Here is a 25,326-nt window from a genome sequence, read left to right as displayed (position 1 = left end):
GAACTGTACTGAAGAAAGGGGTCGATACGGCTATCAAGAAGTAAAGTTATAGATAATGCTGAAAAGGAGAATGAGATACAGGTGAGCACGTGTAATAATAAAAAAGAAGCAACAAATATTAAAACCACTGCTAATTTATATACATGCCTATGGAGATGAAGTTACGCAGACGTTACCAATATAACAATAGATTAGAATTTATTGAGTAACAATAGATTTTAACCAAATTGACTGAATGCATGAGGCCATCTTTTATCATTTTTCAATTAATTCACACAAAAGAAATGCATTAAATTATACAGTTGAATAAGTTGTTTTTGAACACTTTATTGAACAAATTAAAATCGCCTAATGGATATCCAAAGTGTAAGATTTTGGGAATGCTTTCTGTGATTGGTCCCACGGAATAGAAAGAAAACTATTTAACAACCTAAAATTTACTGGATCCCACAATATCCTCTGTTGAGCTGCTAATTTTTTACTTGTGAGAGGAACACTCCCCATAGAAGATGCTCTTAAGCAAAAATATCGAACACTATGACATCCTTCGAATGTAATACAATCTGTCAAACATAAATTGGACTCGTAAGATTTCATGTGCATCTAGAAAAAAAAAAAATACATCGAATAGCTCCAAAACAACATAGTTGATGTTTGGATTAAAGTTTATTGACAAAATTTTAATTTGACAATAACCAAACATGTCAGAAATTGAATTAACTCCAAAAGTACTTCCAGCACCTAAAAATATTTTTTGAACGGTTAACCAAACATGTTTATAATGTTAGAATGTAGCTGCAAGCAACACCCCACAAACCTATCTACTACAGCCCATAGACCAGTTTATAAATTTTTGCATAATCCATCTTATTTAATTTAAATCTATTCATTAACTACAAAAATGCATTTTATTACTTATTATGTTTCATTTCACTTCATTTTATCTTAAACAATTGGAATAATGGAAGCTTGTATCATTTCGTTTTACTTTATCGCATCTCTTCCTATAAATTCAAACAGGAGTACTGCTAGCATGCTTAATAACACTTCTTTTTGTGTACATAATACTCTCTTCTATTAATTCATTTAATTGAAATTCATATAATACTCAGATATTTAGTAAAATCTACGTGAGTTTCACCGAATACAAAAATGTGTGGGGGAAGAAAGTGTATTTTACTGGCATTTCTCATCCAGATATAACCTAAGCAAAACAAAAATATCTGTAAGCAAAGCAACCCACGCTATTTCGGGTGGGGCAGAGAACCAAAAGAGAGAGTGGCAGAGAATTGTTGCTTAGCAGCACATAGTATCTACATTATTCCTCTAAATTACAAGTATGACAGTCCCAATGTGTTGGACCTTCACCTCATAGCTGCTGATCAAGATATGCATCTCTGGGAGATTTGGGTGACATGGGAGATCCAACGGTAGTTCCAATATACCCGATTACATTTCCAGAAACATTCTTCAACCAGAAGGTGCTTCGTGTTAACCAACCACCCTGTTCTGGTTCTTGCATTTCTTGGTTGCTTTTCCTTTCTTCCTCCAACAATATATCAAGCCACCTCTTGGCCATAAAAGTCTTTATGGCTTCAAGCCCTTGATTTACAATCTCCATTGGTGGCAATTCAAGAGGATTTTGCTCCAAGTTGAGCTTGATTAAATTATCAAGGCGACCAAATGTGTCTGGAAGAGCATGAATCTGATTATTGCTGAGATCCAATTCCCTGAGGTTAGCCAAATCACCAAATGTCTCAGGAAGTTCTTTGAGGTCACTGAAGTTGCTGCTCAGGTTGAGAACTTCAAGATTAGTCAGTCTCCCAATTGCAATTGGAAGCCCATGTAGCTCATTAAAGTGAGCATCCAAATAGTGCAAGGACTTCAACTCACAGATAGATGAGGGAAAAGATCGAATCTTGTTCAAATAAATCATGAGTTTCTGCAAGTTCGGTAATTCATATCCAATGTTTGTTGGCAAATATGAGAGATTGTTAAAGCTTACATCCAACTCCACCAATGACCTGATCATTCAACATAATAGGAGATCAACCGTTTATAATTAAAGCATTTATAGTTTGAACAAATTCCTAAATGACTTGAGTATGTTTTCCTGTCATGGTTTTAAAAATGAGATGATATTTGCACAAACAGAACATAGAATTCTTAGTGAGATTCTTGACAGTGTTTAAACACTTTACCTATGTGAAAGTCACAAACAAAATGACAAAATCGGACATAACCTTGATATAAGACAAACTTCCCAAATTTGAAAAAAAAAGCTATTGCTCGTGCATGCATAAAAACTGCTCCCATTTTTCATTGCGCTAGTAGTCTACAAGTATGGCTTACAAAATACTCATGCAGTTCTCCACTAAAGTTAACAATTTATTCTTAAAACACATGGATGCTAATGTCCAAAAGGGATCCCAAATCACAAGGCATGGTAAATGTAATTACAAGGAACTGCTCTTAAGAATTTCTCACTTACCTGCACTGACAGATGGAATCAGGAAGCGCAGTCAGCTTGTTTCCAGAGACATTGAGCAATTTCAACTTTTGTAACAACCCAATTGAATCTGGCAATGATTCCAAAAGATTTGAAGACAGATTAAGCTCCTCAAGGTTTTGCAATCCAGCTATTGAATCAGGAATTGCCTATAGTGATGCACGCAATATATTACTATACATGTAAATCAATTAAAAAAATGCTAAATCATCGAAACAGACCAGTACGTGCAACATGATTTTAAACACCAATGGAGCACCAAGAAGCATACACACACATTCAAAATGAAAGCCGCCATCATCTATAATTGATTTTAATTCTCAATCTCTGTCACAGATTTTGTGCAGTGAGCTTCTACAAGATTGATTTCAAATGAAATTAATTTTAATTACTTAAAATCTCGTTAACTAAAATTTTAATGTGATTCTGGACAGCATAACATCAAACCACAGATGCATAGAATTGATTTTGCAAAATTGCTTTTTGAAGTGAAATGATCTATAAGTGTCTACTCAAAAAGCAAGTCAGTACTAAAACCAAGTATAATTTTTTTATGCAACTTAAAACTTACCTAAAATTGCTTCCACTTAAAATCAATATAGGATCCAAAATTGATTCTTCAATGTTGGACCAAACATGAAAATATTTACCTAGAAGCATGTTGGCTAGTGTTTCACCGTGATTTTGAATGATAAAATGCATGTTCGGATACGTGTCTAAACTAAGAGCATGTTTGGTAACGTGTCATACACTTCGGATGTTGATCTGCGGAATCAACAAATGCCTTGCTTCTTCACCTTCTTCCAATTTTTGAAGTGAAAACGAAGGCAAACGCGAATCCAAAACGCAAACAAACACGCACTGAAGAAATCACGTAATTCTCTTTAAAAAAAACGCAGAAGCTATTGGCTTCCTATTTGACATGGAAATTCACGTCTCCACCACGGAAGCAAAAATGCTATCAATGTGAAGGGAAAAAAAACGCACTCCTTGAATATCAGAGGACATGAGCCATGTCATGTACTCATGAATCGGCTTATAGGGAAAAAAACGACTAATTGATTGATTACATTCTTAGACAGAAAGGAAATATACGGTGAGATGGATGGTAAAGGGAGAAGAAAAGAGGAGAAAGGTCGCGCGGGTTGAATGTATTCTTCCGAAAAAAAACTAACAAACTAATGATTAACATTTGGCTATAGAAAAAAATCTTCTACAATTACGGAAAATAAGTAGCAAAAAAAAAGGTGGAGGTTACCGAGAGTTGATTGGTTGAAAGATCAAAAACGAGCAAGCCAGAAATGCGACCAAAAGCCTCAGGCAAGAGCTTCAACTGGCGTCCAGAAAGATCAATTCTTTCCATTCCTTTGCCGTAAGCCTCCTGCAGAATCCCCACAACCTCTTCGTTGACTTCCTCGCCATAAGCCAGGTCGGCATCGCCGCCGCCGCCGTCTTCTTTGGACTCGTACATCTTCACCAACCGCTTCTCCGCGTCCTTCAGAAGCTTCTCGTAAGCCTCGTGCATCTCGTCCAGCTGCAGCACCGATCTCCACACCCGCCTCTCCGTCTCGGCCCGCTCCCTGCACTCCCTCTCCCTCTCGGCCTGCTGGGCCCGCCACCCCTGGATCTCGATCTCCGCGGGCCGGGCCTGCAGCACGATCTCTTCCAGTTCTCGGGAGAGCTGGGCCTCGACGTCGGCCAACTTTGCCCGGGCATTGTCGACCTCCTCGTGCGTGGGTCGCTCCCCGATGAGGGTGAGGACCGAGCGGGCCTGCGTCACCTGTGCCACGGCCCGGCCCATAGAGGCCACCAGCTCCGGGTCCGCCAGGTGCGGCATTTGGCCCACAATCTCCGGTGGCTGTTCGATGTCGAATTGGTCGGAATCGGAGGGTGCCGGGGCGGCGGGTCTGGGAGTGAGGGAAGGGAGGCGCGACATGATGTAGGAGAGGAGAGGGAAGGTTCCGGGGTTGGGATCCATGGCGGTGTGAATTGGATGACAGAGAAAGCGAGGTTGGGGTTTGTGAAATTGGGATAATATCGAATCAATTCAATGAAGCGTTGAGAATATCGCGTTTGGCTTTAGTTACAAGAAAGAGTTATATTGGACAGTGTGGAAGTAAGTAAAAGTGGAGAGTGCATCTATGACTTTAATAGACTAGTTCTGTGAGTCATAAGGGGTGGTCACAACTCACTGTAACCCATGTTTGGGTTACAAGTCAGAAGTGCTTTTGAAGATTTTTAGTAAGTACATGTAATTTTGTATTCCTTCATTAATTTGACTTTTTTTTCTTCAAAAAGTATTACTGCTAGAAAGATTGCAAATATCTAACTTATATGCTTAAAGAAATATTAATATTTTTAATGACTGATATTTATTTTAATGCACACTAAATACATTATTAAATTCTCTTTTTAATCATTTAAATATGAATTTACTATTACTATGCAAATTATCAATGATTGGCTTCTGAAGTAATTCTAATTAAATTGTGGGGAAAAAAATCATATTTTAAGTTTATATTCTTTAGACTGAAGCAAAAGATAGGAAGAGGAGTGAAAAAAAATAACAAATATAATAAGTACTGTGGCGAAAAAAGATAAAGACGGTTTAAAAAACATTTGAGAAATAAATAAAAAAATTAATAATCATCTTTTTTTGACAGGAAGAATAAATAATAATCTTAAAAAATTTTAGGACACAATTAATACATATACAACAATTAAAATGCATGACAAAGTTGAAATACACGTGATGAGAATTCTAGGAAAATATTTTATGGATGGAATATTACATCTACATATAACATATTTACACTTTCATTACCTGTTTGCGTCCATGGGTAGATGATTATTGGCTTAACGTTAATTTTGATTTATTTTATTTTGATACATTAAATTTTAAAAATCTCACTTTAATATTTTATGTTCTGAGAATATATTTTTTTTCAATTTTTCATTATTTGAAATGTCAGTCTTTTATTAATATTTAAATTTTAAAATAATAACTATTAAAAATGTCTTTATTTCATTTTAAAAATTATTTATTAACATTATTGAAAAAACGCAACAACATTCATCTTCATGTCTTTGATGAGGTTAGCAAGCTTGGCCTTCTCCCCTCACTGAGGCATATTTCGTTGAATGAATCTTAAGAGAGTGAGTGGCCTTTGGATTTGAAATGAGTTTCTTTGATTTCATTGGGTTGATGATGGGGTCACTCTTTTTGTTCCTTCCTCTGCTCCTTTGACATGGCTTAACTAAATTTTTCAATTTACAAGAAAGGGTTAATAAAAATTCAGTTATACAACAAGATTGTTCTACAGAAAACTCATTTTTCTGAACAATTTCAGAAAGCTAATTGGTCTACAGAAAACTCATTTTTCTTTTGCATAATACAATTTATTCTATCTGGCCTAACATAATACTTATCCGTGAGAGTTCTGAGACATTAACAAAATCTCTTTCTGAACCAGTTCAAATATTTCCTTCAATCGGAGGTTAAACTTGGCTGTTATGTTCCTGTTGATCCTCTGCTGAAACTTAGAGCTCTTGAGCCACATAATACCAATGTAAGCATCACACTTGCATGCACAGTCACCAAGAGAGGATTTCTCAATTTCATACCTAAAATGAATCTGCAGACAGAGAATATCAGAATCAGATTCTCTTCAGTGCAACAAGATGAACTAAATTAACTTGCCACAAAAAAGTTTGAGTTTCCACTTTAGCTTACATGGAAGTGATCAGCAAATGGGACACTGTGAAGAGCCATAACTTCAATCACAGTCCAACCTCCAGTGTTTGTATTTGGAAATTTTTGTTGTGTGCATGTGACTTCACCACCAAAAACTGACACATGTCGATTGAATTGGTAAGAAACATGCCTCTCGAAGAAATCAGGCTTTACTTGTTCCCATGATGTTGTTTCATAGTTCATACATCCTGTTCTCTGCATAATTTTATGCTCCAGGTTTCCTCCATCAAATATTCCCATCACTGATTTCATCTGATAAAGAGTAACATTACACATTAAAGCTAGACAAACTTAATAGTTAATACTACGCATAAAAAGTCTTCAAGAGGCTAATTCTATCTTCAGTTATATTGTGGTACCAGTAGTTGATTGCTCACCTTAATTGGAAGTTCTGCAGAGAAAATTCTGGACATTTTTTCTTCATCCTCTAAGATAGATGCAGAGTCTTCCAGAATTACAAAGCTTTCTTGATCTTCATGCTCTTCTGAAATTTGTTCTTTCTGATAGGGGTTCAGTATTCTTGTCCTCCACAAGGCCTTTATTGTTCTTTTATGGAAACAAAATATGATGTCAGCTGAATGTGAAAAATGGCATCAATTTATAAGATTAGGAATATAAGTATGCCTGATTCATACCTGGAGGCAGCACTAAATGAAACAAATGATTGAAAATGAAATCTAAGTCTCCCTTCTTCATCTTGAGTCTTTGCACCATGCCTTGCATCAAGACCCCGACCTCTTCGCAGAATTATGACCAATGTAGGGCTTCCTAATGTTGCCAATGATGGAGGAAGCACTTGTATCTCTTCAATATCTTCCCAAAGGAAGAAAAACTTGGTTTTATGTCCAAACAAATTGGCATGAAACCCCAGAATCCTTGCTGAAAGAAACAACCGACCCTACAACAGGAAGGCATTCTTTATTTAAATTATGTAGTCTATCACTTAAACATCACCAGGTAAATTATTATATAGTAATTCAACATCTCATATTATAGTCAACCAATATTATCAAAAAATGTGTTTAAATATGTCAGGTTGTCAATCACATGTAGTACCTGTAAAGGCATTTTTCTCTTGAGGTAACAAGTGAAATCTTTGATGAGAAATTCTTCCGGAGGCAAAGCAAACAATTTCTGGAATGTAGAATTCCTTTGAGGTGATCTAAGATTCAACTGCCATTCATATACAATAAATAGTTCTAAATGTTCTATGACACAAACAGGGAAAAAAGTTGGTCGAGCTGCATAATAACAAAGCATATACATGGGGCAAGGAGAAAGGAGCAAGTCAGATTCATAATGCTTACTTTTTTGCCTACTTCCTTTTCCATCTTCTCCAAATATTCCTTGATTGTTTCAACTCCATTATTGTTATCCAAGAAAATTCTCAAGTGCAACTTTGACTGAGAAGATTGGGCAAGCTTTCCTTCAAGCATGACCCACATATCTGCCAACTCAGTTGATGTGTGTTTTAGAAAATTGATCTCAGCATGTCCAAGTGAAACATCCTGGTCGAATGGACCATCAAAATCAAAAACTTCCACATGTAAAACTGATGGTGGTTCTTCCATAGCATCAAACTCTAATATCTCTGCATATTAATATAAATACCAATAGAAAATACTTGTAAAGATATATTGACAATTTCATATCAAAGCAAAGTTATTGCAGATAAGATAACAATTAACAAGTTAGAAGACCAAACCATTCCATAGAGGATCGGGCATTTGAAGCTTGACAGAGCTTGACCTTGTTTGTCCATTACAGGTGAAAACTACATAGGGATCTGACAATCCTTCGGACTCCAAGGAGGCCAGGTCAACCCCCTCAATTAAAGCCACAGTAAGAACCCATCCATCACCATTGGCTTTGAGGCCATGGTCAGTTCCTATTAGAGGAAAATGAAGTAAAATGTGATACCTCAGATGAAGTCACTTGACAGTGATAACAAGCATAACAGTGTTTTCAAATTATATGCTTACTTACCCATTTGAAATCTAGCTTGCACAAAGTGAGACACCATATTATAAACACGCTGCAACTGGATGATTAAAATTCCACTTGTAATGAGCTCCCCAAAACTATCTGGCAATTCAAGCCCACTAAATTCCAAGCCCTGAGGTAGACTTGGACCACACCTTAAAATATGCACCAACACATACAAAAACATGAAAATGGTGGAAGCCACAGTGAAATTCCAAAAGTATGTAATTGTCTGCCACCAATTCCACTGGTCTTCAGTTTGCAAAGTTGCCAACAAATGTTCCTTGTCTGGTAAATCTGCTTTATCTAGCACCTTAAAATTCAGCGCAAGTTGGTCCGAGAACTGGACCAAACTCTCCTTCAATCCCTGTCTTGCCCCACCTTCTATCATGCCTTTCATCATTGTGCTTTGGAGGAAGACAATTCCCCAAGACACAACTAGATGGGAGGATTCCTCTCCTGAAGATGCCTCCCCTGGCATTATCTTGTAAAGCAATTCAATCCTAAATGAATTTCCATATGGGACCTCTGGTGTGCTTACACTAACAAGTATAGCAAATTCCTTTCTGCTCACTCTAATGTAGGTTTGCTCCTCAATTGCATTAACTGCCTTAATCAATTTCGTAGCCGCTTTTGTATAGGTAACAACTCGTGTTAAACACGACATGTCTCCATTTTTCCATGTCCAAGGTCCCTCTTGCACATTTGTTGTTCCCTGCAGTTCAACCATATCTTTACTAAACTGTGAATTGGGTGCAAAAAGAAACACATTAAGGTCATTCGGAGAGACTAAATAAATCTGATCTACTAGAACACCGCCAGGCAAATTTTCAGGCATTTCTGGTTTGTCATCTCCTGATTCCATTAGTGCAATGGCTTCTTCAAAGCTACAAGGAGATGAATTTTCCTGTACACTATCTTCATAATCAGATAATGAAGTAGATAGTTCTGAAGAATCACCAGATTTTGAGTTTTCTTCTTTCTTTTTGAAAATCCTATGCAGACCATTAGCAATAGCCTTCAACAATTGTTTGCCTGCACCCATTTTATCACAAGGTACCTGACACGCAACGTGCAGACCTTCCAAGTCTCTTGAGTTGTCAACCGCAATAGTTGAATTTGAAGAATGCTTATGATTGATAAAAGAAGAACGACCTTTACCATGAAGAGAAACGGTAAGGAGAATTTTCCCTGATCATACAAGACATTAAGCTAAAAATCAGTTCCATATATTGGACAACAGTTCCAAAATTACAAAACAAATAAAAGAGTGGTTTAACCTGTGACAAACAAAACTGTGTATATATAAGGTAAACAAGTAGAAATGATTAGAACAAAAAATGCAACATTAGCTTAAGATTGTCCTGTGGACTCATTTTATAATCACTTTTCCAATTGAATTCCTTAGAAACTAGCAGCAACTAGCAAGTGTTACCCTGCAGATACATAAATTCTAGATATGCTATGAAAAGTAGGAACCGTAACCTTGAATGTTAAAATGTACTCTATAATGCTATCTACTAGTTAACCACTATAGTGAAGTTTCTGCCTGATGCAACTATGTTAACAGAGAAAGCAATTGGAAGAGTCCGAGTGTTAATCTTGTTATTGATTAAAATTTGTTTGAAACTATAAAATCATGAGTGAAATTCATTGAATAAAATGTGAAATCTACACAATTATGTAATTTCTAATAAATTTCAGTCATTATCAAGAAGTATTTTAAAGAGTGCGTTGTGGCATTCTTCAAGGAATTAATACAAATCAAACATTTTAGCCACAAAAAATGTCAAATAGTTGTCAGAAACCTAGTGGAGGAAAGATCACATAATATCTAGGGTTCCTCTCGTACATAGATGAAACATACATTATATAACTAACTTATGCACTTCACAATTTTCATTTTTTTCATAATAATTTACTTTCAGTACGCATATAAAGTTGAGAAGCTGCACAACATCATCGTATACAGCGTGACCAACCAAAAGATGCAACCCAGAAACATAATTAATGAAACTGAAAGGAAGGTCACAGAACAGTGTTAGTGTATGTATGCAAGTAATTAATTAACATAGTGATGAGGGAAACAAACCACAATATTCATTGAAAAACTTCCCACTCTTGGGGCTTTCAAGAGAGAACCACGTGGGCAAAAACGTTTGCTTATCCTCAAAAGCAACCGAACCTACCGGAATCCGTACCTCACCCACAAACTCCACAGAACCATTGGTCACTCTGCACTCATTAATATTATCATGATTAACAACAGAGACAACAAGCATGTCTTCAGCACCATGCACATTGAAACCAAACTCCTTGTTCCAAACGGGGTTGCTTGTGTTCCTCAATATCCTTGTCCTGCACTTGAACTTTCCCAGCCTAAGCTTCACGTAAGTATCCTTCACGGGAAGGTCCTTGGCTTCCAATACACACACGTAAAGTCTCAACATAGCTTGTAATAAAACTAGCTCTTTACAACTCTTAACGCTATTAATGCATAAGAAAAATGTTTGATAAATCCCCAATGAGTTATCAAATACTTAGAGAGTAAAAAAAAAAAGAAAATTATAGACATAATAAGATTTATAATCAGAAAAAAAAATATTGATAAAATGTTTAAAATAAAAGATGATTTGTGTATATCACACAATGCAAGGAAAAGAATGGTTTTCAAGTTTTCATTCTTTTTTTCTTTTTGTTTTGTTTTATTCGGTGGAATGAAGAGGCGGAAGTCACGTGTTATACGAATACGTGGACATTCGAGGGAAATGACACGAGGTATGCTTGCAAATGGAAAATCGTTAGTTATTAGTCATTGCTTATCGAAGATGGTTTCCTCAGAAAGCATGTCAGATTTGGTTGTTGTTATTACGAGATCGAAGTTTCCTTAAAATTTTGTTGTCGTGTGGTTTTGGATCTTACTTTTCTGTTATTATTTTTCTATTTCTGTGTTGTTTATTCAAAGTGACGGAACATAATAACAATTGTATTAATATTTAAACGTAAATTTATCTCATAAAATTTATGAAAACAGTATTATTTTAAAAGGACAACATAAGAATAGTTTTCTGAATAATAGAAAAACCAAGTCATTGGTTCTGTACGTCTGTGTTTTGTGGTAGCGGTGCCAAAACGGTTTTGTAGCGGGTAATATAGGATAAGCATTGCCGTGGGATTCTAATCACTTTCCTTAATTATTGAAGTATACGATGTTGGATGAGGAACACATTATTGAAGAATGAGGGTTGTGAACGTTTTCTCATTTGAGGACTCGTCACTCGTCCCTTGAGCACAAATGAACCTCTTATAATTCAAATTTAATAAGATTATAAAGTGACTCTTGGCAATAAGATAGAATCATAGAAAGAGAGTTTGCCTTAAATTATTTATTGCGTGTTTGGTTTGATGGTACGTAAAAAATTATCATGAGTGCGAAATTATGGTAAGATCATTTTTTGTTATCAGTAGAAATTAAAGATAGGCAGTCGAAAGTTTACACTAAGTTACGCACTACTTAATCAACTTAGATAGATAAAATCAACTTAAAAGTGCTTATTTGTTGCTTTAAGAAATCTAGTTAAGTACAGATGACCATGTATCGAAACTTACCCTTATTTCTTATTCCTTTCGGGGCATACTTTTACATTTTAAGAAATTTTAGGAGCCGCATAGCTTTTAAAAAATAATTTTTACATTTTTAATTGTAAAAATATCATCTTTTTTTTTTGTTTTAAACCATATATAGTTTTCTATATAATTGTTCAAAATAAAAATAAATAAATATAGTTTTTTCTCAAACCAAATAACTTTTTTCTTACTTTAATTATCATTTTAAAACATCAATATAAAATATATATAATTTTTTATTCATATCTTTAACAAGTAATTGGTATGTGACTAAATATTAGGTTTAAATATGTTTGTAATTCCTTAAATATGAGATATAATTGTTTTAGTCCCTTAATTTTAAAATTGTTTTATTCAGTGTCTAGGAATTGATAATTAAATTTTTTAATCCTCGCTCGCATATCTCATTAACATAACCAAACTCGATATCTCATTAACACAACCAAACAGGGAATATGAAATATATAATTTGTAACAGTTTTTAATCGTAATAACTTGCAAAAAGATTTTTTATAAAAAAACTAAACCCCAATATAGCTTCCAAGCAATTAAAAAAACTCTAAATTTAAACCTACACAGAAATCAAAACCCAACCCACTTACCATCTTTTGAAGAAACTACTCTAAAATAAATTAATCAGGATTAGTAGGTTAGTAGGCCATTGCTATTTTTTTTTTCCTCAAAAACCCATCAAAACACCATATAGAGGCAACATTCAAACACAAAAAAAAAAATTGCAAATAAAAGCCTAATATGTTCCGATAAAAACAACCCAAAAACACACAATTTGAGATTATTTTTTTTCAACAAATAAACAAACAAAAAAATTAGCAACAAACCTCTGTACATAGTAGCATCTCATCCTTTGATTTGGAGTCCGAACTTGAGACACCGCCAGATCGTCCAAGATTTCTCATCCCTAAAATCGAACCACCTTACGATGCCACTCTAACCATTGCAGATCTTGTGGTTCCTACTCACATCTGCATGGGGCAGCGATGAACACAAGATCCTCCTGGTGTTGGTGTCGTGTGGGGGCTTCTATGTCTAGTGATAAAAAAAATTGTTATCAGTGACTTCACTTAGGTTTGTATTGTGATAAAAAAAAAATGATATTATTTTTCCTAATTTTTGCTAGATTTGAAAATCTCTCATTTTACCGTTCTTTCTTTATTGCAAATGTTGATTGCAAATCTCATAACATTGAATATGGGTTCAAGTAAGAGGTGGCAAAGATGATCCAAATGCATGGGGCTTTGATTGGGGTTTTGCAGAGTGAATATGATTCTTGTATTTTTTTTTTTTACAATTTATAATGGTTTTTAACTTCTAAAAATTATACTTATTAAAAATTAAATTTTAAAGATCAAAAGTTGTCACAAATTACATATCATATATTTGCCGCCTCCACCAAAGGGAGTATCTGCATTAGGCTTTGGCTTAGTTTTAAAATCTTGGTAATTTTAAATGTGCAAAAGTTAAATTAGATACTAATATAACAAACTTAACAATGTTAAAGCTAATTATTTATTCATAGATAAATAAAAACTTAATTATACAATTGATTTCTTAAGTATAAATTGAGGTTGATGCATATGCAGTGATACACTGACCGTGCAAAATAGTTTTATAGTATCATCTAATCACAAAGAACTGTTTGAATTACTTTAAGATAATTATTTTAAAAATCAACAAACTTATCATACACGGTAAATTGTGATTGGATGACCGTATAAAAAATTTTACACTGTCAGTGCATAATTTTTTTCTCCTATAATTTAAAGTTTAATTAGGTCTCTTACCTATTAAAAAGTTCAATCAAATCTTTTAAATATTTAAAACACAATAATCATGCTCTTTTCGTCAATTTGGTGACATTGACTTACAAAGTTGATCATCACCCTCTTCCTTTTCTTTCTCTAATCCTTCCTCACTCAAAACTCATGGTCAACGGTAAGCCACCATCGTGTCACCACCAACCTCCATGATCGTAGCCCAAACAAGCATTCTTGTGTCGTCTACATCCACCATTAACTTCCACAAACCTAGATCCAACCACGCCACCAACCTCCACCAACACGAGCAACCATAATCACTCTTCTCACAACCACAAACTCCTCACTCACTCACCATTGTTTAATGTTTTAATTGTGTTGATTTGAGGGTGGTTAAGGTTTTCGATTGTGATATTTTGGGGGGTTAAGATTCTAATATAATAAAGATGGAAGACTAGAAAAAGTTTATATTGTTTAAAAATGATAATAAATAAAATGACGATTATAAATTATCATTTTTTATTTTCATTTTATTTAACATCTTGTCAAATAAACATCATGTGAACAACATATATAAGAGTCACATCATTATCAAAACATCACATCAATATCAATATTTGACTTTAAATGATCAATTAATGAAAATATCAAAATTAATTATTCTAAAAAATAAGAAATTAATTATCTTAATTTAAACTAGAAAACCAAAATCATAAATTTAAAATTATAAAAAGATTAAAATTACAATTTAACATATTCTTAATTTAAACCACCATAATATACATAGCATCAGTTATAGTTAGACGGAAAGAACATAATTATTGTGTTTTAAATAATTAAAAGATTTAATTGAATTTTTCATGTTTGAGAGACTCATTAAACATAAAATAATCAATTATATAACTAAGCCAAAAATAAACTATTCTGGATTAAACAGGAGAGCAACCAAAGCTATACGTTGGAGTGGAGGTGAGGGGAGTGTTTGTGTCCGAGGGAACAATAAAGGGCAAACAAACAACAAAACAAAGGAAAGAAAAGATGTTACAGTTCCCGGCGTATATGACGCAGTACCCATTGTCCACGATGACCATTCCGACGTCGTTTCTGCTACCCGCTCAGTGGCCCCAGCCCCAAAACGAAGAACTCCTTCTCGCCATGGAAGAGTCCGATTTCGAAGAAAAGGTGCTTTCCTCTACGCTCCACCCTTCATTTTCTGTTATTGTTAGCTTTGTTCATTGCATTCTGACGCACAATAATTCATTCAAAACGTTGTCGTTTAGGTCGCACTCTGTCTATTATAGCTATAATAGCTTATTTGATTTGGCAGCTTGAATTAAACTAAACCTTGTTCCTTTTCCACCCATTTTTGCACACTCTTATTTGTCTAGGTTTGTAATGTATCAAATGATTGGGAATTTGGGATGAACAGAGGCATATAGGGATTCGGTGATATGGTACTTATGAAGCATGATGATCAAACATTTCAATTTTGCCTTCCATTAATTTGTCAGACAATTTGAAGATAATGAACCATGATATGGAAACATTAGAGTGTGAATGACTGAATGGTCATAACTGGGAGTTCACAAATGAGAATCTATGAATAATGAATATACTACAAGCTAAACGCACATATCTGAAATCTGTGACAAAATTCTGTTTTTTTTACCCTCTAGAGAGGTAGTAGGTGGAATATTTTTTTTTCTTTTAGGTGCACATATTTATGTTGTTAGCATCTTTCTCTTAAAATTTCATATCTTTTGGGAGAATCAAAGTTTGGTCATCATACAAGGATAAAATCTACCAACAAAGTTTGGTTGAGAGATAGTTGTATCCCTTAGGCTTGTTGACCTGACCACAGTTTGATTCTTATGAGAAAAGTTTTGTGGAGAGAGACAAAGTCTACTTTAATGATCTCTCTGTCTTATTGGAATTAATCTCAAACTTCAGGTTAGGAGATATCCTTGGTGTATGCTAACTACTAAGTGCATGCTTGGAACAGATTTCGCAATGTGAATTGTCATTCTCTCTCTACATTCATTTGAAGCAATAACAAGTAGCTTCTGAATCATTGAGGCCTGTGGACATGATTTTCGTAATGGATGTGGTGTGAAAACTCTATTCCAAACATGCTGTAAATATACACATTACACACACAAAACAAACAAAATCTCCTCAAATGAAAGCTGCCAGTTTGCCACATTGGCATCTAGCTGTGTTTGCTTGAACTTATCTGCATTGCTCTGATGATTTTGAACTAGTAGTCATTCACATATACTTAATAGTTCATAGTATTAAGAAAATGCTTGGATTATCCATGACATAAGGTAGTGTTCAGTTAAGAGGATAATAGGCTACAAGTTGCAACTCAGTGCTCTTTAAATCTCTCTTTTCATATTGTTCCTTGCCTCATACTCATCCCTGTCAATGTTGGCACGAATCATTGCAGTGCAACGAGATCAGGAAGATGAACAGCAACCTAATTGTGATAGGAAAAACCACTAACGAAAATGATAAGGAAGACTTTGACAATGAGGCAGATGACGATGATGCTGACAATGCAGAGGAATCTGAGGGCGAAGAATTTGAGCAAGAAACTGGTTGAGATAGCTGCACATCAGCAAGAACCTGTTAGTATGTTTTTGGACTGCTAGGCCAAATCTATGTATTGAGTTTTTCTTCTATTAATCTTTTGGACCTAGTATTGAGTATTGACTTGTCATTCATATCAAACTTTGTATTATTTCTGCTCTTTTATTATGCTTAATTAAATATTTATAACCTTTAAGTGGCATAGCCAATACTTAAACAATAGCATGAGTTAAATTCAGATGAGATAGGGGCATAGAGCAGGAACATAAAAACTTAAATGTCTGCCCCTTCACCATTTCTGAGCTTTTACTTCATTTTTGGCATATGTAAATGAAAGAGTGAGCAGTTAAAACTTCAACTGGTTGAAGAGTTAAAACAAAGACAAGAAAAATACTGGTCACTTTGCCTTTTCTCTAGAGGAAAAGTGACTTAAGTAGCAGTGCCTCCTATTTGCGCTGATGATCCCTTCCTTGCCTTGTTAAATTTTTCCTTGTCAGCTCCTATGAAGCACGCCAGCCCCTTGCCGTGTTTGGTGTCCGACACGCGTCCGTGTCAGTGTCTGACACTGACACGACACCCGTACTACGTTCTATATTTTGGACATTACAGGTGTTCACGTGTTTGTATCCGTGTCGTGTCCGGTGTTCGTGTCGGTGCTTCATAGGTCAGCTCCCACTTGATCCTGTTTTATATCCCTCTTAATTTCATGAGCGACGTCATGTATGTAAATAATTTGTCATCGTTGCTTATTGTTTCCAAATCACTCAACGGCAAAACCAAGATTGGGCCAGACTATGAGAGCCGCTTGGTTACAGAACCAGGATACCCCTTCTAACAGGGTTATCTCCAACCCGACAAATGCCTAGCTAGCCACAGTTAGCTTGGGTGCATCTTGTATTGTACTTTTGGGGACATGGCTTAGCTGCAAGTTGCATCCCCACGATTCCACATGTAGCTACTTATCTCTCATGCTAGCAAGTTGTGTTTTGAGAGTATCTCAAAAGGTTTTTGAGCCAAATTACATGATTTCACTTATTTTCAAGAGTGTGTGTATATATATATATATATATATATATATATATATATATATATATTATAATATTTAACATATTGTGTGTCTTATTTAAAAGTAATCATGTTTACACATTTTAATGAAAAAATAATTTACAAAAAGAGAAAAAAAATATTTACTATACTTTCGGTGAAGCATAATTAAGGTGCATGTACTCTTATATAGATGAATTTGATCCTTAAACTTTATAAAAAAAAATATAAAATTAGACCATGTATTAGATTTGGTCCTTAATTGATTATTTATGAAAATAAAATTACCTAAAATATGGACTAATTTTACATTTTTTAAAGCTTAAAGATCAAATTCATTGATATGAAAATCCATGGATCTTGATCATATATAAGACAAAGTATTAGGACTAACAATATGTTTTTTTTTCTTTAAAAATAATTTTAAACCACTTTTAATCCTTCTATAAATAAATTTTAAAAAAAAGTCCCCAAAAAATTTATAACTTAAATATGTTTTTATTCTCTAGAATAAATTTTAATTTCAGTCCAGATAAAACTTTTTTCTTTTCAACCTTCTAAAATGTGGAATAATTATTTTTTGTCACGGTAAAATGAGTGAGTTTTTATTTTAATATTTATAAAATATTTTTTTTTATTCCAAACATTCATTTTAAAGTAGATAAATAACATTTATTATGGGAATCTAAAAAATATCTATAGATATCATATGCTAACATGATATAACATGCACTAGTAAGTATCCTCAAGAATAATTAACGAGTGTCAAGTAATAATAAATACCAAAATCAATTTTTTTCAACTTTATAAATAATAAAAACCAAAAAAAATTATAAAAACTAAAATCAAAACTTATTCTAAAAAAACAAAAATTATATTTAGTCAATTTTTTTTAAAATGGTTTTTTTTTTCTCAAAACTTGTTCAAATATTATCGCTTAGAGTTTGAATAGATCTTATCTAAGCTAGGGCAAATGAGCTTTGATGAGCTTTGAGTTCATCTAAACTTTGGATTTTAGTTTCATTTATATAATAATTTTCTTATACTCTTTATTGCGTTAATAGTTTATATATATATATATATATATATATATATATATATATATATATATATATATATATATATATATATAATTTTGTGGTAAAATCAAATGAAGTTCAAACTGTTTAGTTTAATCAGTTGAGAAGAATATATAAATTGTTGTAAATCTTTGATACTTAACTTTAATTAGATAGTTGTGTATATTTTTTTTATGTATCCACTTATCATCAGTATGAGTGATATTGAGCACAATTTTCTTTTCTTTTCCTTTCTTCTTTTGATGTAAGGGAGGGTCAAGCTCTTACATTAATAATGAACCGGGACTAGAAACCCCAACAATGTCCCACCACAAAAAGGATTTACAAGGAGTAAGGGGATGAGTAAACAAATGTAAACCTATAGGTAACAAATGCGAAAAATTAACTAAAGTATTTGTCGCAAAATTAGCTTCTCTATGAGTTTGAGACATATTAATTATCCATTGTCTTTTGGATCAACTCTCTCACTGTCAAAATTAAGTATCAGATAAACAACCACCTTAGAATCACTTTTCACTCAAACAGTATGACCCTTATCCCTGGTTAGTTGCAGGTCCGAGATTATTCCCTACAATAGAGCAACACCCCAGGTTTCTTGCAAATCCATGAACCCAACGCCCTAGGCTATCACGGATTAAACCTCCACATCCAGCTTTGTCATTATTGTGATCGTTGAGCTTCACCCAAGAATCTGGGGAAAGTTCAAGCAATATTTCAAACTTGATATCTATTAGGGAGATGACATGTTGGTACTCAACTAAATTTATTAAATAAGATTTGTATTCGAATCTTCTAAATTGAGAAGAAATGTTTCACTAAAAAGTGATTGGTTAAATCAGTTAAATATTTCAGTGAAAATCATGGGCAAAACTATTGGGTTAAAAACATATCTTTGATGTTCAAATTTAACTCCATGTAATATTATCACGTTTTTAGTTAAATTTCACCTCAACCAAACTTTTATCTGCCCAAATTCAATAGCCACCCTTCATGGATTTTGGGCATTGGCCTTTTCTTTTTCTCCATGTATGTATATTTTCATGTTAAGTTAGGATCTTCTCCTGCATTCCAATGGTGGGGGCAGATTCTTTCTTCAAACTTCCCTGGATTTTTCTATTTATTCCTCGACCGCATCCAATGACCAGATAAAGTTGAGCTGTTGAACCCATCAAAAGGCTACCAGAAATATGCCTCAATGATGTCATTTTCAAGCAACCAACTTGCCGACTTGCTCCACCCAAAGCCATCTTTCGGTTTTGGTCCTCAATATCATTATCGGAGTTTTTAATACCATCCATTGTGTTTTTTTATTCTATTTATTATTGGACCTCTTTTTTAGGATAAGTATTTGAAATTATTATATTTGGTTCAATTTTAAGTTTATGGCATTTCGTTCTCCTCTGCTGGCCTCCTCCACTTTCAATCAATCATATTCATGCCATCTACCTTTCCTAATACATTCAATTTTCTCAATCCAACTATCTTGCAACCCAAATTTCAAGAAGGTTCAAAGGTTTTGTCCTCTTACTCAGTTCCCCGCTATTTACGGTACCATGCATCCATCTCCTTTAATTGACCTGCACATTGAAAAAACTAATACACCACTGGGTCATACAAAAAAAAAAAAAAAAACTTATACAATACAAATCAACAAGAATATCTCATTAATTTCAAAAAAAATGCCAAGGAAGAAAGATACGTACCCGCTTAATATAATCGAAGTCTTACGGAAAGATAACGCATGTAGCCACAATTAACACGCAAAAATACCACCAAAAGCAACATGTCTAACACGTAACAGGAATTGTGGTCCCATGAGTCAAACGGCAATAGTAGTCTGTCGTTTTAAACCGCAGTTCGCAGAACCCTAATCTCGAAATCAAGAGTCCGTAGTAACCAATATTTCCAAAATTAAAGAAACTCAGGCTCAGGTTAAAAAAATTAGAACCTCAACTCATCCATGTCTAAAGTTTTATCAAAATTAAAAAAAATATTAATTGTATTTAAGAGTCCACTCTTTCTCTCTATTTTATTTTTTTTGGTCCTTTGATATTTTTCGTCGTCATCATCGTTTGTATGGAATCAACTTCGTAATAGCGATTCTCTTGCAGCTGTATTTACAGTGAATAAAATCGGTTCGTTCGCCTCAGTGGCAGTAATAATTGCAGTGAGGTCCACGGTACAGGAACCTAGGGCTCCCATCGAACTGCGTGTAGCAACATGCCTTCGCCGCGCCGATAGCATACACAACCGGCGGGCGGTTGTGGCGGCCGATGCGGTGGAACGCCGCGTACGGCAGCGATTCGGTGGAGGTGTGCGGCGATCCGGACGGAGAGTGTGTGGCGCTGGACGACGCCGACGCCGACGATGGAACAGGCGAAGCTTTCTTCATCGATTTCGGCGGCGAGAGAACGGCTTTGATCTTCAACGGATGCGCCAATTTCAACGAGGAACGGTCGTATTCTTCGATTATGCTAGCGAGATCTTCGTCGTTGGTGATGGATATCAAGGTCTCCAAGTCTCCCTTGGGTAATTGACACCGCAAGATCACAGACGAACCACAAAATACGCGTAGCTTCACCATCAATTCTGCACAACGAAGCAACGAATCGTCAAATTCATGAAACAGAGGAAGATAAAAAAAACGCAAAACGAAGGCTAAGGGAAAAAGGAATGAACCTGGAAAGGAAATGGAACGGTCGACGGTGAGGACTCTGGTGTGGCCGCCGACGTAACGGAGTTCGCCGTCGGTGGCGCGTGGGAGAATCTTGCCGCCGTAGCTACAGAGAAGCTTGATAGTTTGAGCGGGTTTGGATTCCATGACTCGTTCTCGCTACTCAGTGAGTTAATTTGTGTTGAAGGAAAAGAAAAATTGGAATTGGAAGATTCTAGAAAGAGAGAGAACTGAGGAAGGAACTCTGGAAGTGTTTTTTTTTCTGCTCCTCCGGCGTTGGAGGCTTAGGGCTTGAAAACTCTGGGCTGTGCCTTTGGGGTTTATTTATAGGCGCAAATCGAAGAACAAGCCCACGCGTTATTACTTTCCACTATCTTTTTTCTTAATGACGTAACGAAACAATAGAACCGTTGATTATAAAAATTTAAGAGATATTTAATAAATTTATACTAGTACTAGTACTATTTATTAAATATATTGTTAACTATTTTAAAAATAAATATTGAATATATTTTGCATTTAATAGAATACTTCTTTATTAAGGGTTTTTCATTTTTATTTAATAAACTAATTTTATTGAAAAATAATTAGTACAAAAGAAAAATAAAAATAAAACTGGGAACCTACCTGGAGTGTTTGTTAAGTGAGTAATAATGACGGTCAATTCAGACTATTCCCATATATGCGGATATTCCTTTCTTTTTGCTTTCCGAGAAGGAAAACCGAAGTTCAGATTTAAAAATAAATAAAAGTAGGAGAGTGGATACAGTGTTATGAAACCGGTTTAGCCCGGGCAGAATGAGCCTAATTGGAACCTAATGATTTAACGGGACCGATTTTATTATTGAACCATTTATGCATATGATCTAGATTGATTCAGTCAAATTCGGGCCAATTTTGAGAAATTCTGGCTCAATTTTACAAACTGAAACTAGATTATACACCCAAAAAAAAATATCACATCTATGTTTTGATATCTCATTATTATTAATTATTATTTTAGATTTTAGAATATAAATAATATTTTTAATTAAATGATATTAATTATATATACTTATATATAATAGATAAATATATAATTTTAAATTTTTAATATATATGGAATCAAATTGAATCAATTATTAACTCATCAATTAAACTACTAACTTATTGACTCATTGTCTTTACAGAGTCAATGATGGGACTAATTTTTATAAGGTAAAATTATATATTTGGTTTTCTAATTTGTCTCTAATTTTAATTTTGGTTCCCTTTTAAAATTATTGACAAATTTTATCCTTCCATTTTATCCAATCACACAATCTTGATTTCCCAATCTCGAATTGGACATTGATGGTCACTTGTCACATTCTTATTGAATAATGATTATCACGTGTGATATGATTGACCAATGACAATACCAATGCATTTCATCTTTCATGAATTCAAAATTCAATAAGAATATGACACATGACAATCATTATTCAATAAGAACATCACACATGACAGTCATCATTTAATAAAAACATGACATATAACAGTCAACATTCCTATGTAATAGTCAATGTCCAACTCTAAATTAGGGGACCAAGATTGTATGATTGAATAAAATAAGAAAACAAAATTCATCAATCATTTTAAAAGAAAACCAAAATCAAAATTATAGACAAATTAAGGGATAAAAATGTAATTTTACCTTTTTATAACCATGCCTGGCTACCCAATTAAGTTAAGATGGGTGGCCCATTCTGGTATAGCGATGAGCCACGCTTCGTGACCGAGAAGAGGCAAATTTACTTTAGAGGGTTTCTTTTAGAAACAATTTATGCAATGGGGTCTCATTTATAACAAATTACAGAGGGGGTTCGTTTCTTACGTGGGTGCCGCCGTTGACACTGACGGGAAGCTTGAACCGCCAGTGCCAATGGCGGGATAGTGGATACCGCCAGTCGCAACAGCGGGACAGGTAAGGGGTAAAACGTGTACCGCCATTTCTCCTGGCGGGACATGCCTACGTGGGCAGTCCCGCCTTTGGAGCTGGCGGGATAGGGGCATATAATTCTCTCTATCCTGTTACGTTATTACGTTTGCAAATTGGAAGCTTTATTAGTTCTAGTCTTTCTTTTCCCAAAATGTGGAAGCAGGAAAAGGCAAACAAATGACGAAAAGGTGAGGCTCATTATCTTTTTCATGGTTTAGCTTTTTATTTAGAAGACTGAAAACATTTTTGTGGGAATCAAACTAAAAAATTATTCTGTTCAAACATAGAAGATGGAAAATAGAAAAAACTCTTTCATGCACAAATTAAACAATTTTTTTCTCAATTTTTTTATCTTTTTGTTTTAAATTGTTTTATAATTTTAAACACATTTTTTATTCTTCTTTCTCTACAACTATACAAGAAGAGAACAATACTAATTTTCTTATCTTTTATTTCTTTCTTATCATACAATTTGAAAAAAAAATCATTTATATATTTTCTATTCCTTTTCCTTCCTTATTTTTCTCTTCTTACACTTTTTTTCCATAAATCAAACATACCGTTTTCTATATAATAATAATAATTTTAAACCACTCTACGTGGACAGGTTTGATGGGCCTGAAGCTTGGAGAGTGATGTTGAATGATGAGACTCAAGCCTGATGATGCAGCTAGGGTTCACATGCACCTGAAATTTTTTTTTATGCCGGGCTAGGGAGGAGAGAATAGGGCACTGTTTGCATAAGGAAATCAGAAATCACATGCATGCATGGGAGCTTAAAGAGCTAGGCATCTAGGAGGTGACCATACAGAGTTACTTTAATAATGGTGTATAAATTTGCTACGTAGCTTTTTTGCTAAAAAATTTCTTTAAATAGAGCAAACTTCAATCATTCTTTGCACTTACATAAATTTGAGACTGAAGAGAGTATTGTGAAAGAGGAAGAAAGAGTTTTGAAGTTTGATTCTATAGTAAGGATGTTTTATATTTATTTAATTAAAGTTTTCTTTCATTTTGTTTATTTATGATGTACAAATTTTTTATTTTGAAGTAACAAATATTATGGTTAGAATGAAATTTGAAGCTCAAATTTAAGTGTATTAATTTTGTAAATTACATTTTAAATTTAAAAAATATTAGTAGTAATTATTTGTAAGCCTTTTTGTTAATGGTTTTTGCGTCTAAAGTATTATTTGACATATAATTTAATTTAAGACAAAAAATAATTACATGCTATTTCTTAAGTATTTTGTGGTGTGTTCTGAGTACGAAGTTTTATTTTACTTGTAATAAAATTTAGTATAAGTTAAGAAAAAGAAATTTTAATTTTAATTATAAAAACAATAACAAAAATATTACCAATTTTAAAAGTCCCGTCATTTAAATTTACTAACATGGGAATAACAATTTTTCGTTACTATATTTATTAGTAATTTATTGATTTTTAATAATCTTAAAAGAAGTTTACTTGGATTTTTAGATTATTTTATACTAGATCAGTTCTAATACTTGTCAAGTTTTCAAAAAATAATAGGTGAATATTTTATCTCTCCAAGCAATCACTTGTCAAGTTTTCAAAAAATAATAGGTGAATATTTTATCTCTCCAAGCAATCACTAGTGCAGAAAATTAAAAAATATAGTTGAATTAATTCTTTAACAGTCACTAATTTTGTATCTCTTTGTTTTTATCACATATATCATATTAGTTATTATACTTGAATTGTATATATTTCTTTTATCTCCTTGTCTCACTAACTTTCAAATTAGTTGTTCACCGAGTATTTTTTGCCTTACATATACGTGCATGTAATTTAATTAATTAACCATTGAGACTATTAAGTGGAGATGGAGGAAAAATTACGCTCTTATTTGTTTGTCTCCTCCACTCCTATATATAGACAATATACTGTCCTACTAATTTTCTCATATGTATATATATGATATATCCTTCATTACCGAATATATGTCATTTGAGTTAAGTAAAGTAAGTTGTTCTTGTTCATTAGTACTGAAAAACGACTTCGAAGATACAAATATTGGGGCGCCTAGGCATGTTGGCCATGTGCCGTCTGAAATTTTTTTAAGTGTAATCCTTTCATTTATAACCCTTCCATTTTGTGTCTGTCTGGAATTTTTTTGAAGTTGAGGAATTTTCCATAAATTATTTAATTAGAGTACTTTTTTTTAGAATAAAGTATGAATGTGTAGTTTAAGTTTAATAGAGGAAGCAAATAAATATTTTATATTTAATTGAAGTAATGATTTTATTTGTTAGACTAATATTTGAAGCTAAAGTTTAAGTGAATTAAATTTTAAGTGAATTAATT

At 33.8% G+C, this 25,326-nt stretch overlaps 4 protein-coding genes across 4 annotated transcripts; 1 reads left to right on the top strand and 3 right to left on the bottom strand.

Annotated features, from left to right (window-relative positions):
* Nucleotides 1-1,115: 1,115 nt before the first annotated feature.
* LOC100803823 (plant intracellular Ras-group-related LRR protein 9) lies at nt 1,116-4,773 on the bottom strand. Its single transcript, XM_003523053.5, has 3 exons — nt 3,768-4,773; nt 2,492-2,658; nt 1,116-2,024 (listed from the first exon to the last, which is right to left on the bottom strand). The coding sequence occupies exons 1-3, from the start codon at nt 4,485-4,487 to the stop codon at nt 1,370-1,372; spliced, it is 1,542 nt and encodes a 513-aa protein (XP_003523101.1). The 5' UTR covers nt 4,488-4,773; the 3' UTR covers nt 1,116-1,369.
* Nucleotides 4,774-5,793: 1,020 nt separating this feature from the next.
* On the bottom strand, nt 5,794-11,149 carry LOC100811103 (C2 and GRAM domain-containing protein At5g50170). Its single transcript, XM_003522353.5, has 9 exons — nt 10,339-11,149; nt 8,250-9,437; nt 7,969-8,151; nt 7,571-7,854; nt 7,320-7,436; nt 6,899-7,161; nt 6,641-6,809; nt 6,243-6,515; nt 5,794-6,144 (listed from the first exon to the last, which is right to left on the bottom strand). The coding sequence occupies exons 1-9, from the start codon at nt 10,694-10,696 to the stop codon at nt 5,935-5,937; spliced, it is 3,045 nt and encodes a 1,014-aa protein (XP_003522401.1). The 5' UTR covers nt 10,697-11,149; the 3' UTR covers nt 5,794-5,934.
* A 3,415-nt stretch (nt 11,150-14,564) lies between these two features.
* LOC100803289 (uncharacterized) lies at nt 14,565-16,436 on the top strand. The gene is made up of 2 exons (XM_003523052.5): nt 14,565-14,830; nt 16,098-16,436. The coding sequence occupies exons 1-2, from the start codon at nt 14,687-14,689 to the stop codon at nt 16,251-16,253; spliced, it is 300 nt and encodes a 99-aa protein (XP_003523100.1). The 5' UTR covers nt 14,565-14,686; the 3' UTR covers nt 16,254-16,436.
* A 3,859-nt stretch (nt 16,437-20,295) lies between these two features.
* LOC100810563 (uncharacterized) lies at nt 20,296-21,378 on the bottom strand. Its single transcript, XM_003522352.5, has 2 exons — nt 21,043-21,378; nt 20,296-20,952 (listed from the first exon to the last, which is right to left on the bottom strand). The coding sequence occupies exons 1-2, from the start codon at nt 21,182-21,184 to the stop codon at nt 20,510-20,512; spliced, it is 585 nt and encodes a 194-aa protein (XP_003522400.1). The 5' UTR covers nt 21,185-21,378; the 3' UTR covers nt 20,296-20,509.
* Between the last annotated feature and the right edge of the window lie 3,948 nt (nt 21,379-25,326).

Source organism: Glycine max, chromosome 4 (genome assembly GCF_000004515.6).
Source record: "Glycine max cultivar Williams 82 chromosome 4, Glycine_max_v4.0, whole genome shotgun sequence".
In the NCBI taxonomy this organism is placed as follows: Eukaryota; Viridiplantae; Streptophyta; class Magnoliopsida; order Fabales; family Fabaceae; genus Glycine; species Glycine max.
This window is presented reverse-complemented; position numbering and strand designations above follow the sequence as displayed.

Bases quoted from the DNA above. Each gene is read 5' to 3' on its own strand.
- LOC100810563 (XM_003522352.5), bottom strand. From the start codon at position 21,184: ATGGAATCCAAACCCGCTCAAACTATCAAGCTTCTCTGTAGCTACGGC. The intron at 20,953-21,042 runs GTTCATTCCTTT...TTCGTTGTGCAG, and splicing joins CCGTTCCATTTCCTTTCCAG to AATTGATGGTGAAGCTACGC.
- LOC100803289 (XM_003523052.5), top strand. From the start codon at position 14,687: ATGTTACAGTTCCCGGCGTATATGACGCAGTACCCATTGTCCACGATG. The intron at 14,831-16,097 runs GTGCTTTCCTCT...GAATCATTGCAG, and splicing joins AGTCCGATTTCGAAGAAAAG to TGCAACGAGATCAGGAAGAT.
- LOC100811103 (XM_003522353.5), bottom strand. From the start codon at position 10,696: ATGTTGAGACTTTACGTGTGTGTATTGGAAGCCAAGGACCTTCCCGTG. The intron at 9,438-10,338 runs GTTTGTTTCCCT...TTGTATGATCAG, and splicing joins GTTTTTCAATGAATATTGTG to GGAAAATTCTCCTTACCGTT. The intron at 7,855-7,968 runs GTTTGGTCTTCT...ATTAATATGCAG, and splicing joins GCCCGATCCTCTATGGAATG to AGATATTAGAGTTTGATGCT.
- LOC100803823 (XM_003523053.5), bottom strand. From the start codon at position 4,487: ATGGATCCCAACCCCGGAACCTTCCCTCTCCTCTCCTACATCATGTCG. The intron at 2,659-3,767 runs GTAACCTCCACC...GCATCACTATAG, and splicing joins TTTCAACCAATCAACTCTCG to GCAATTCCTGATTCAATAGC. The intron at 2,025-2,491 runs GTAAGTGAGAAA...TTGAATGATCAG, and splicing joins GATTCCATCTGTCAGTGCAG to GTCATTGGTGGAGTTGGATG.